Source organism: Lipophrys pholis (assembly GCF_963383615.2).
Source record: "Lipophrys pholis genome assembly, chromosome: 17".
Lineage (NCBI taxonomy): Eukaryota > Metazoa > Chordata > Actinopteri > Blenniiformes > Blenniidae > Lipophrys > Lipophrys pholis.
The window spans coordinates 23,957,833-23,969,886 of record NC_137643.1 but is presented as its reverse complement, the minus strand read 5'-3'; the positions used below and the strand labels follow the sequence as shown (position 1 = coordinate 23,969,886).

The following is a 12,054-nucleotide window of genomic DNA, read 5'->3' as shown; positions in this document are numbered from 1 at the left end:
CCACCTGCTGGAACCCAGTGGAATTACAGCACGGTTCAGGACATGGACACAAACAAAGACATTATTGAGTCAGTAACATTTATTAACCAAACCACATCAGAAGACCTCCACGATCAGGACCAGGACCAGGTTGTTAGTGCAGGACTAGGATCAGGGACCAGGACCAGTAAAAGCTTCAGAGTGAAAAACTCGAGATTAAAGACAAAACTTCTTCAATGGAGCCGTTGAGTCGTAACGCAGCACCGAAGTTTGGCATCAGACGGAGACGGAGTGTTATTGTGCCTTAGTAGTGTGTGTTCTTTGTGCAGGTTCAGTGTCACACCAGTGGTGAAGATGATGATCCTATAAGAGGACACAGTCCGAGTCTTTGTCTCTCCTCCTGCTGGGCTGTGACCCCTGACCTCTAACCTGTAAACAACAACAAGTCTTTGATCTTCAGTGTATCAGATTTATTCTAACGTTTTTTTTCTTTGTGTAATTTAATGTGTTGTGGTTACCTGCTGCGTCGCTGGCCCCGCCCCCGGCTGCTGCTGCTGCTGCTGCTGCTGCTGTTGTTGTTGGTACTCCTCCTGCTGCAGCTGTCGGGCTAACTCCAGGTCGCTGAGGGGCCCCGAGGCCCCGCCCCCACCCTGCTGCTGCAGAGACACCGCCACCAGGTAGTCCTGCAGGACACAGTGCTGCCAGTCAGCGAGCGCACCGCCGCCGCCACCGCCAGTGAACGCGCTTACCACGGCAGCGGAGCCTCACCTGGTCGATCTGCCGCCGCTGCTGCTCCTGGGCACCGGGCAGCGGTGGCGAGCCGGGCGGCGCTCTCTGAGGCGGGTGACACAGCCGGAAGTCGGAGTCGCAGAAGTTCCCGTCGCCCTCCACGTTATGGAGAGACTCCCACACCAGACCCCCCTCTTGCAGGAAGCCCTGGTCCGTCACCAGCAGGTACAGGTGGCCCTGAACGCACCGCCAACCAATGAATTACAAATACTCAAGTTACTGTAATTAAGTAGATTTTTTGGGGTATTGAGTTTTTTTTTTTTCCAAGTGTGTAATTTTACTCATACTTGATTACAATTTACACCATGTAATCTACTTAGTTACTTTTAAAACTGTAAGTCGCTACTGAAAGAAGCCCACAATATTCATATACATAAAGACGGTAATATGGAGAGAGGGAGGACAGCACTGTCAACAGCGACGATGATGAAGAGACGGAGGAAGAGTCCCCGTGGGAGGACCTGGAGGACTTTTTCAGGTACAGAGGGAGAAAAGGAGACGGCGTCCAGATGCAATGCAAACTTTGTGTGACCCCCTACGGTGACATCAGCTGACAGGACTTCACACATTGCGGTAAAAGGTTTTACAACTATTCTTGTACGGTGTCCTTTTTCTTCTTTTTCCATGTGTGAAGTTTATTTGTCTGGTGAGTATTAATCTGTAAAGGTGTCCTCACTGCCTGGGATTAAAATAAAACAGAGCTGGCTAAGGTGCGTGTGTTTTCATGGATAATTGAGCAACAATTCTTAGAAACGTTTTAGCTTGATATTTGGACAAACAATAAAATAAATCTGTAGCCGTTTGATACTTCCAGGCCGATATTCAGCAGGCCTGCATTTTGTTTTAGAGTGACGCTATTTTATATGAAACTGGAACATGAATTGCATCGATTGAAAATAAACCATGACCCATCCCACTTCACCATGACCCCGTGCGGTTGTGTGCGAAGCCCACCCAGTTCTTCTGCGTGTGTATTAACCTCATTTTCCCCTCTTGTATTTTGTTATTCCTGCGTATTGGGGTCGGTGACGGTGTTCCAGTTGGATAAATTAGGGCTGACTGGAAAATGCAGGTTCAAAAGCATTTCTGTCCTTTTAACAAGTAAAATACCTGCGTTATATCTACATTTGTTTACAAAACAAATTGCTTTAGAGTGATTTTCTTTTATTTTTATACATTTCTCGTCTGATAAATATGCTTTAAACGTAGATATTTTATACATGTTCATCGAATTGAATGCCCGCTATTTTATGCAATAAAACATCCAATCGGTTAAAAAGCAATTAATACTATTAATGTAGTTTTTGAGAAGAGTAATTTGTACTTTTACTTAAGTATTTTTTTTAACACCAATACTTTTACTTGTAATTGAGTACAATTGAAGCAATGTAACAGTACTTCTACTTGAGTACAAATTTTCAGTACTCTCTCTCTTTCCACCTTCTGCCGCCAACACACAAAGTTAACAACAAATAGGAGTGAACAACAAAGAGTTAACAACAACAAACAGGAAGTCTGAAACAAATGTTTTATTGTGTGTGTGTGTGTGTGTGTGTGTGTGTGTGTGTGTGTGTGTGTGTGTGTGTGTGTGTGTGTGTGTGTGTGTGTGTGTGTGTGTGTGTGTGTGTGTGTGTGTACCTTGTGTTTGATCATGGTACTGAAGTGATTGTTCCTGAAGAACACGGAGATTTCTCCTTCTTTGGCCGTAGTGTTGAGTTCACACAGTCCGTGATACGACAGCTGAGTCGCCGTCGACTCCAGGAACTGCTCAGCCACCAGACCTGCACACACACACACACACACAATAAATAGACTAACTTATATATCACTTTTTCAGCCCCAAAGCACTTTACATAGGTCATCACATTCACCCATTCACACACCATTGGAAGCTGCAGCTGAGCAAGGCACTGTCACTCCAATGGTGGCAGTTTGGGGTTCAGTGTCATGCCTAAGGACACTTCGGAACTTCCAACCGAGCTATGCCGCCTCATAAAACAGTGTGCCCCCTCCCCCCCACCAGCAGGTGTTACCTTCACTGACTCGGCTGCTGTCCGCAGAGTGTTTGAAGTCAATTATTTTCTCCACCAGCTGGTTGTAGCTCAGCTTCCCCACCGCCGCTGCCATCTCCGGACTCTGAACACACACACACACACACAAACACACCTATGTTAGACCACAGACACAACCCCCCCCCCCCCCCCCCCCGCCCTGCCACCGGCTGTGTGTGTGTACCTGGGGGTCGACCAGCCAGCCGTGGTACAGCGGGATGTCCAGCAGGTCGAACACGATGCATTCAGGCGTGTACTCGAAGTCCGACACACCGGTGAAGCGAACGTTAACATCCAGGCCCGTCGAGAGTTTAGGGAGAACCAACATGGCGTCGCTCATATTCTGAAACACAGAAGGAGGAGTGTGTGTGTGTGTGTGTGTGTGTGTGTGTGTGTGTGTGTGTGTGTGTGTGTGTGTGTGTGTGTGTGTGTGTGTGTGGGTGTGGTTGTGGGTGTGTGTGGGTGTGTATATACCTGCTGGAAGTTGAGCTCCATGTTTTCAGTCTTCTCTCTAGGTGTAACAGACAACACACACTCCCCTACATGCGCGCGGACGCACACACACACACACACACACACACACACACACACACACACACACACACACACACACACACGTCGGTGTGATGTCACACACATCGATCATGTGACCTTCGAGGTCAGAGTTGAGGTGTGTCATACCCAGGTGAGCCATCAGGTCCTCAGTGGTCACCACCTCAGTCTGAACAGGAAGCTTCGCCTGAAACAACCACACACACAGTTTTATGTCAACATATGCCATTGTGTGTGTGTGTGTGTGTGTGTGTGTGTGTGTGTGTGTGTGTGTGTGTGTGTATAATGTTTACACGTGTGTGCACCTTCCAGCGCAGGAACAGTGTGTTCATGATGGCCAGCAGTGGACAGGGTCCGTTCTCGCTCTGGGTGATGATGGGGGTCTTCTTCTCTTTCCAGGTGATCCACTTCACCAAGTAGTAAGACGGCATGGGGGGCCCCGGGTCCGGGGGGGCCGCCGGGGCAGGAGCAGCAGGAGCAACTGGCACCACAGCGTCCCCTGTGGACAGGAAGGCAGTCAGAGAGGAAGTGCAGCAGCAGCCTGAACCAGAGGGGAGACACACTCAGGCAAAACACCATGACCTCTGAGTCACTTCATTCAGCCCTGACACACACACACACACACACACACACACACACACACACACACACACACACACACACACACACACACACACACACACACACACACACACACACACACACACACACACACACACACACACACACACACACACACACACACACACACACAGCGAGGAGCTCACCTGCCACCTGACCCTCCTTCGGACCCCCAGCAGGGGTAGAACGGTCCTCGTCTCTCGGAGCAGGACAGGAAATAGATGCGACGTCCTCCACCGCCCCGTCACTCGGGTCCCGGCTGAGGGCGGAGCAGGGCGCTGCCTCGCCACCCATCGCTGGTGACGGTCTCTCCTCTAGGTCCAGGCCTGCTGAGACAGAACGGGGACAACCGGACCACCAGGACTGCTTTCAGTGGGCGTGGCCTCTCTGACAACACAAGCTCCAAACAGGAAGTGCAAATCTAGGCTTGTGTGTGTCACCTCCACCCCCCAGCTGCTGCTGAGCTGACGCAGATTCTTCTTCTGTGGTGGCGACGATCAGACTGGAGGAGGACTCGGCTGCAGTGGGTGTGGCCTCCCGCTTCTCCTCCTCTAGGGGGACTTTGCTGTGAAGTGAACCATCAGTGGCGCCGTTGATGCTCTGGTCCTCAGACTGGACCTCAGACTGGACGTCCGAGCTCCCAGTCGTCGTGGTTACAATTAGTTCTTTGGGGAGGCTCTCAGCGCAGAGGGGCGGAGCCTCCCCATGGAGATCCACCAGCTGGTCGGCAGCGAATGGCGCTGAACTTGACTCCGCCATGACGAGCTGATCAATGATGGGCTGAGGAGGCGCGGCGGCTTCAAAGGACAACGAACGCCAACGAAAAAAAAGTCACGACACAAGAGTGTCCATGACAAAGTGTCCTCACACAGCTGGTCTACAACAGCTCCAACATGGCCGCCATCCACCGCCTGCAGAAGGTGTGAGGAATGAAACGGACCTTCTATCCAAGCGTGACCATGGTGTCTTCCTGGAATATGTTTGAACGACGTCCAGTCAGACCTGAGGAGGAACGAGAGAAGACATCAGCCAACAGGTCATCAAAACACCATGCACACAAAGCCACTGTCTGCAAGCACTAACGAAAAATCATTGTATGGGAACATTTTGAAAACCATCTGTACACGTCTTCATAAAAACCCCCCTGGATAGGCTCCGGTCCCTGAAGCCACCATGTAGACGGTACACAGACACCAGAAGACACCCAGAAGGACACTCAGGGCCGGAATGTCACTGCGGGATTGTGGGGATTGGTCATATTTCTGTGGCTTCCCGCAAATTGGTTTTTAATAGTGCGGGAAATTCCTGCCTTCGGTCTGCTTGTGTGTGTGTGTGGGTAGTCGGCCTGCTGCAGAAAAGCCCTCCCTTCAAGTTCACCCTGTCAGCACTGTAGAAAACAGTCCCTAACGCCACATTGAGCGGCGGATCTGACTACACCTGTGGGTGTGGTTAGACTTGACTCGGCCCAGTAGAACTGGAGGCGAGACTTACAATCTCTAGGTAGAGGGTTCGTGTCCCACGCCGGGCACCACCTTCCTGTGAGCTCACCACCTGCAGGAAGGTTCTTAATCGGTGCGACGTGATCTGGGTGACGGTGCTCAGACTGACACCCAACGCGACCCGGAAACGGAGAAGCGGGAGAAAATGGTTGGATGGATGGATGGATAGCATCCTCCAAGCTCCAAGAAAAAAAATAGAGCACAGAGGATCACAGCAATGTTTGTAGTTCAGAGGATGTGAGCAGTAAGGTTTTATTATTGAAGGAGCAGAGAAGTCAAAGAAGCAAAGTATAGTGCATGGAGACAAGGAGGGAGCACCAAAAGTAAAACTATTAAGAACACTGATACAGCATCGAGAGATAAACACGAGAGGAGAAAACTATAGTAATGTTTATAGTTCAGAGAAAGCAGAGAGAAGGAAGAAACTACATCCATCTGAGGAACATTGTGATCATGTTAACGTGTTCTTATCATGTGCAGCTGCATAACGTCTCAATATCTGTGTTAATAACTGGAAAGAAGTGAAGCAGAGGAGACAAGGAAAGACTAGAGGATGGAGAGAAGAGGGAGAGAAGAGGGAGAGAAGAGGGAGCCACTGATGCAGCCGAGAGAAAAAGGAGAAGATTTCAGTGATCTGTTGATCTTCGGGATGAATGGGACGAGGGCTGAACGATTAATTGCATTTGCGATAATATCGCGATATGATAAAACGGGATTTTCTAATCGTAAGGGCTGTGATTTGACCGCTCACGTGATCTGGTCATGTGACGACTTTGAACGTCCTGCGCGTGTCATCTGCCCACCTTGCCCAAACAGGCTAGTGGTTTTTAGGGATGGAGCCGATCCGATCCGGGATCGGGTTCTGATATCAACGTAATTCACAGATCAGAAATTTCCGATCCAACCTGCAGAGATTTCTGATCCATGATCCTCGTCTGCTTCACTGTTACTGAAATGATCCACAGTGTTTCCCTGCTGCTGCTCTGCTCGCTGGCTGCAAACTGTGGACTGGATTTCCTGAAGGGAGGCGGGTCTCAATGAGACCAGGAGGAATGAGTCAGGAAATCCATTCCACAGTTTGCAGCCAGCGAGCAGGCTAGGGAAGTAGCACTGTGCTATCCAACTTTTCATGACAACATGTTGCTGTTTGGACGGATTTTACACTCAAAACACCACAAAGCAACACAGCAACAAAGCAACAAGGCAACACAGCAACGTGGATGTTAGCAAAGCAGTTGTACAGCGAGGCGGTCGCTTTGTCAACAGACGTCACCGTTTTAAATCTCCAGCTCTCGGAGGAGAACGGCGCTGACCGCACCATCAAAACAATGAACAGCAGCTCCTCCGCTGTAGCAGGCGATTCACACCTCCGTGAAGCTGCGTCCTACTCCGCGCTAAACTCCCTGAAAATAGTCCCAATGGTTTGTGTTGTTCGAGCTGGAAACATTGTGTTGCTGCTGCCTTGCTAAAGAATTTCCCCAGATTAATAAAGTCATTCTGAGCTTTTAAAGATAGAACTAGTTTATTATGAGATGATGACGTCACGCAGACCCCCACATTGTCCACATGGAACAGAAATACTTTGTACTGCTTCTTTTTCTGACCTGATACTAACCTCAAGTTGTCTTTTGAGAGAATACATGTATACATTAGTACATTTCATACTTTACTGTAGAGAGGAGTTTATTACAGCCTCATATAAAATCAACAATAATGATAATAATAATATTAAAGCAAACAGAGCTCTGGTATCAGAATAGTATCGGCAGATATACAAATTTAAGTATCGGGATCAGAAGTGGAAAAACGTGGCTCGGTGCTTCACTACTGCAGTGTCGATGAGCAAACCGCTCAAAAACCTTAATGTCACCCTGCATTAGTATAGTGACCCAGCCTGGGTTTACAGCTTTGATCAGCACAATGGACAAGTGGTTGGCTTGTTGTGGTGAACGTTACAAGACTGCAAGTCACAGTACTTAGTAACTTTACTACTGGAATTGAAGTAGAAGATAAATAAACTGTCTTTCATATTAATACATGCTTCATTTGACTTTATCTTAACATGAGCCTCGCCTATAAGAAAAAACTATTTATGTAGAATAAATCTGATCCATCCATCCATTGTCTCCCGCTTATCTGTTTCTGGGTCGCAGTCCAAGAACCGTCACCCAGATCACATTGACCCATTAAGAACCTTCCTGCAGGTGGTGAGCCCACAGGAAGGTGGCCCCCGGCGTGGGACATGAACCCTCTACCTTGAGATTGAGAGTCTCATGCTCTACCTACTGAGCTCGCCGGGGGCCTAATAAATAAATTCTAAGCTTCACACCAGTCTTTAAATCGTGTTGATCGGCCCAGTAAAACCAGATTTATGATGAAAACTAAACGTGACGTTGTCGGCGGCGCTCGGTTTTTTATTAATTTGTGCACGATTAATGATCAATCACAGTTTCTATGCGTTCTAAATACGTAGATCTTTATCTTCAGTGTCGCTCTATGCTCCCCCCTCCCTTGCTGAATCACATGGCGCCCACGACCGGCCAATCGAAAAAAGAAAATGGCCGACATATCAGGAAATAATGTTTTATTCACGGACTGAGTATTTCAGACGACAAACATTATGGAGCAGATAACGGCTTGAGAAGCGATGGAAGTAACTCCTCTTTCATCCTCAACTCATCCGTACTTGTAATCTGCGGGCAGAGTCACGCCCGCTGCGGCAATCCGCGCCTCCATCGCCGGCAGAGCGACGCATAGCGACCCTCTGTCCGCCGCGGCTCCACGTGAAAACTCATTTTACTCACAAAACATGGAACTTTTTTCACAGGAATTCGGTTAGATCGGCTTTTTTTCATATAACTGTGGAGAAATCCTGTGTTTTCAGTAGCAGTACATACCCGCCTCCCCACTGCTCATTAGCTCATGCGCTGGTCTCTTGACAACTTGACTGTGGCCATTTTCCAGTCAGCTCTTTGTAACATCCATATTTAGGATTTGTTCATAAGAGATTGTATTTTTAATACTTTGTGTTTGCAGGAAATTGAAGTTATTTTATACTTTTAAATGTATTCAGTTGTTCTCATTTCAAGTAATCTGTACTTACCAGCTCTTCAATAAATATTAATAACTAAAAGCACTTAATTTGCATTTTATACATTCATTTTCAGACAGTGAAGTTTTACAGTCCTTTAAAGTGGCAAAAAATAAGTCCAGAGGCGTCATACTATCAATATAACTGACACATCTAGTGACCAAACATTTGTTTGCGCACCGGAGTATTTATCATCCATTTATCATTATATCCATATCGCCCAGCCCTATCACAGAAGACACCCTGCAGGACAATGGAAGACACCAAGAAGGACTATGGAAAACACCCAGAAGGACTATGGAAGACACTCAGCAGGACTATGGAAAATACCCAGAAGACACTTGGAAGACACCTGAAAGGACCCCAAAAGACACCCTGCAGGACAATGGAAGACACCCAGAAGGACTATGGAAGACACCCTGAAGATACTCAGCAGAACTATGGAAGACACTCTGAAAGGACGATGGAAGACACCTAGCAGGACTATGGAAGACACTCTGAAAGGACGATGGAAGACACCTAGCAGGACTATGGAAGACACCCTGAAGACACTCAGCAGAACTATGGAAAACACTCAGCAGGACTATGGAAAACACCCAGAAGGACTCTGGAAGACACCCAGAAGACACCTGAAAGGACCCCAAAAGACACCCTGCAGGACAATGGAAGACACCCAGAAGGATTATGGAAGACACTCAGCAGGACTATGGAAGACACTCAGCAGGACTATGGAAAACACCCAGAAGGACTATGGAAGACACCCAGAAGGACTATGGAAAACACCCAGAAGGATTATGGAAGACACCCAGAAGGATTATGGAAGACACTCAGCAGGACTATGGAAGACACTCAGCAGGACTATGGAAAACACCCAGAAGGACTATGGAAGACACCCAGAAGGACTATGGAAGACACCCAGAAGCCCCGCCATCCGGGCCGGGGCTCTGCCACTCGGGTTCGACCTGTGCATTCACGCGCCTCCTCATGCCGCTTACCGACACCGGGCGCGTGTCCGTGGTCCGCGCTGTCATCGACATGCTAGCTGTTTACATTCCTGTGTCCAGACCCCACCGGAAACTACGGACACGTCACATCCGGCCAACTTTAAAAGGTTGCTGCTAGCCTCCAGCTAGCTGCTAACACAGAGTTAAAGAAAAACAAACGTTAACTAACTGAAAGAAATATAGCAAATTCACGCGTCACAAAACGCAAACAAATCACGCAAAATGCGCACAGCGAGCCGCAGTTGACACGCAGCCTTTACGCAGTTCGCCTTCGTGTGAGCACGAGCTAACAGAACACTGTGTCCACTAATGACGAAGCAAAACTCTAGGACAAAAACCACCGATTTAAGAGGAAAACAAACCTTACGCCCGGTACAGACAACGTTCAGCCGGACAGTTTAATCTTGACACTTCGCTCCGGAACAGGGACAAATTCGGCGTGATTGTAATATCCAAACAACACAAAGGTGAAATTAAAACTCAACTTTTTAACGGATTTTGGAAGTTCAGGACTGGCAGCTGTTTCAGGAAAACTATTATTGTCTATTGGAATATAGAATCAAAACCACAGCAAGTGCAAAAACAACAGGATTTATCCCAGACTACAGAACAGTGGTGAAAAATCGACCAGACTGTGATGTAAATGCTTTCTGATCATGTAAATCATTTTATTTACCTCAGATTACCAGGTTAAAGTGTTCCGTCTTTCACCTTCCACAGTTCTGCCGCGGCGTTACATTTATATAATCTGACAGCGAAGGTGGGCGGAGCTCTCGTCGCATTTCTTGTCGCACTCCTTTTAAAAACAGGTGACAGTTGTCTGACTCCGCCGTCAGGGTGACCCAGGCTTGACCAAATGAGCGCATCCGGACTGAAACGGGTTCGAGTCCCCTATTGTCCCTGGACGGACTTTAGTGCCCGCCCCTCCGGGACGAAGGGATGACTGATAGCGCTCCATCATACTGTGATCATCAGAGGTTTGCAAATAAACTTTCAACCTTTAGAAATTCCAGTTCTTTTCTGAGTTAATTTGTGAAGAGGAAACAATATATGACAAAGTATCAGTGTTATTAACATGTTATGACTTTAGTAACATGTTTCGACATCATAACATGTTATTGGATTCTGAAGTCCCATTTATAGACACCAGTGACGGCTGGTGATAAACTTCTTAAGGCAGGGCAAGGCAAGGCAAATTTATTAATAGAGCACCATTCAAACACAAACAATTCACAGAGCTTTACAAAGAAATTAAAGAAATTAAAGAAATACAGAATAAAGAAATACATTAAAGCTTTGGATGAAATGAAAGAAATGCATTAAAACAAATAATGAAGAAACGCATAATAAATAAGGTAAGAGATTTATTAAGATAAGTTTAATAAGTAAGTAAAATCAATGTTTAATTCTAAAGCCTGTGCATCTAGGAATGTTTTAAAGGAGACATATCATGCTTTTAAATCCTTCCTTTTTACATATAAATCATACAGTTGTGGTCTATACAACGCGAAACTGCAATGCTTGGGTCTGAATTCCTCATTATTAGAGCTCCACAGGCCCCTTTTCTACCCCTTTTCTGATGCGCTTCTGAGAGCAACTCGTTTTGGGGCGGTCTCTTCAAATGCAAATGAGACACTTCATACCCCGCCTCCTCTCCATGTTGCAGAGGTGACACTCGGTGCAACGTCACCCTGTTCGGCCATCTTTGTAGTTTGATAGAACAGATACAATTATCTAGCGGCGCAGAAACTTTATATTCACACATTATTTACAAAATGTCAACAAGGGAAGATTTGTCCATCCAGCCATACATGTTGGAGCCAGAGTCGGACCCGGCGGAGCGAGATGAAAATGACCATGATGCACCTGAAGAACAACGTCTTCATATGGATGTAACGCAATGGTGTGTTACTATATTTACACTAACTTCTCCATCCATGCCCACTACTACAATACTGCCTGTATTACAACGACTATTTAACACAGAAGTTACATTCTAATCTAAAACGAGCACACAGCGCTAACATATGAAGACGGTGCAACTGCTAATGCTAACAAAACAATGACAGGGACGTCTTATCATCACACTTTTTAGCGTTATATACAGCTTACCGAAGTGCTCTGTTCGTCGTCTCCATAGATAGAAGGAACTGACCGCTCAATCAGACCAAGTCTTTCAGCAAATCCTTCTTTATACTGGCGGAGGTTGCTGAAGCAGTCGTCCTTAAAGTGATTCGCGCACACAAAAATGACCTTACCCACAGATGTGGGTACATTTCTGTGAAAAATAAAACTCAACCAGGCACTTCGAAAAGGTTCTGATGCTGGGAGACGGTGTAACGAAGCTTGTGGGTTACTACATCCAACAACTGAACATTTCCACTTATCCTCTCGTAACTTCGGTTGGACTACAAAATCGCAGCGAGAAACAAAAATGGCGGATTGCTCGAAGTGTCAATGTCCTAATT

The 12,054-nt window shown here is 46.9% G+C and overlaps 1 protein-coding gene across 9 annotated transcripts; it reads right to left on the bottom strand.

Moving 5' to 3' along the window:
• Positions 1-57: 57 nt before the first annotated feature.
• mindy1 (MINDY lysine 48 deubiquitinase 1) lies at positions 58-10,479 on the bottom strand. 9 transcript variants are annotated; one of them, XM_080485604.1, is made up of 13 exons: positions 10,263-10,318; positions 9,578-9,718; positions 4,433-4,994; positions 4,139-4,318; positions 3,677-3,870; positions 3,501-3,558; positions 3,294-3,358; positions 3,004-3,162; positions 2,802-2,904; positions 2,407-2,549; positions 748-945; positions 498-662; positions 66-408 (listed from the first exon to the last, which is right to left on the bottom strand). In XM_080485604.1, exons 3-13 carry the CDS (start codon positions 4,749-4,751, stop codon positions 343-345), a joined length of 1,650 nt encoding a protein of 549 aa, XP_080341730.1. In that variant the 5' UTR covers positions 4,752-4,994; positions 9,578-9,718; positions 10,263-10,318; the 3' UTR covers positions 66-342. The 9 variants fall into 9 exon arrangements, with proteins under 9 accessions (XP_080341727.1, XP_080341730.1, XP_080341726.1 ...); XM_080485600.1 differs by having other exon boundaries at positions 3,677-3,912; positions 10,263-10,312; XM_080485598.1 differs by having other exon boundaries at positions 3,677-3,912; positions 4,139-4,321; positions 10,263-10,310.
• Positions 10,480-12,054: the final 1,575 nt, after the last annotated feature.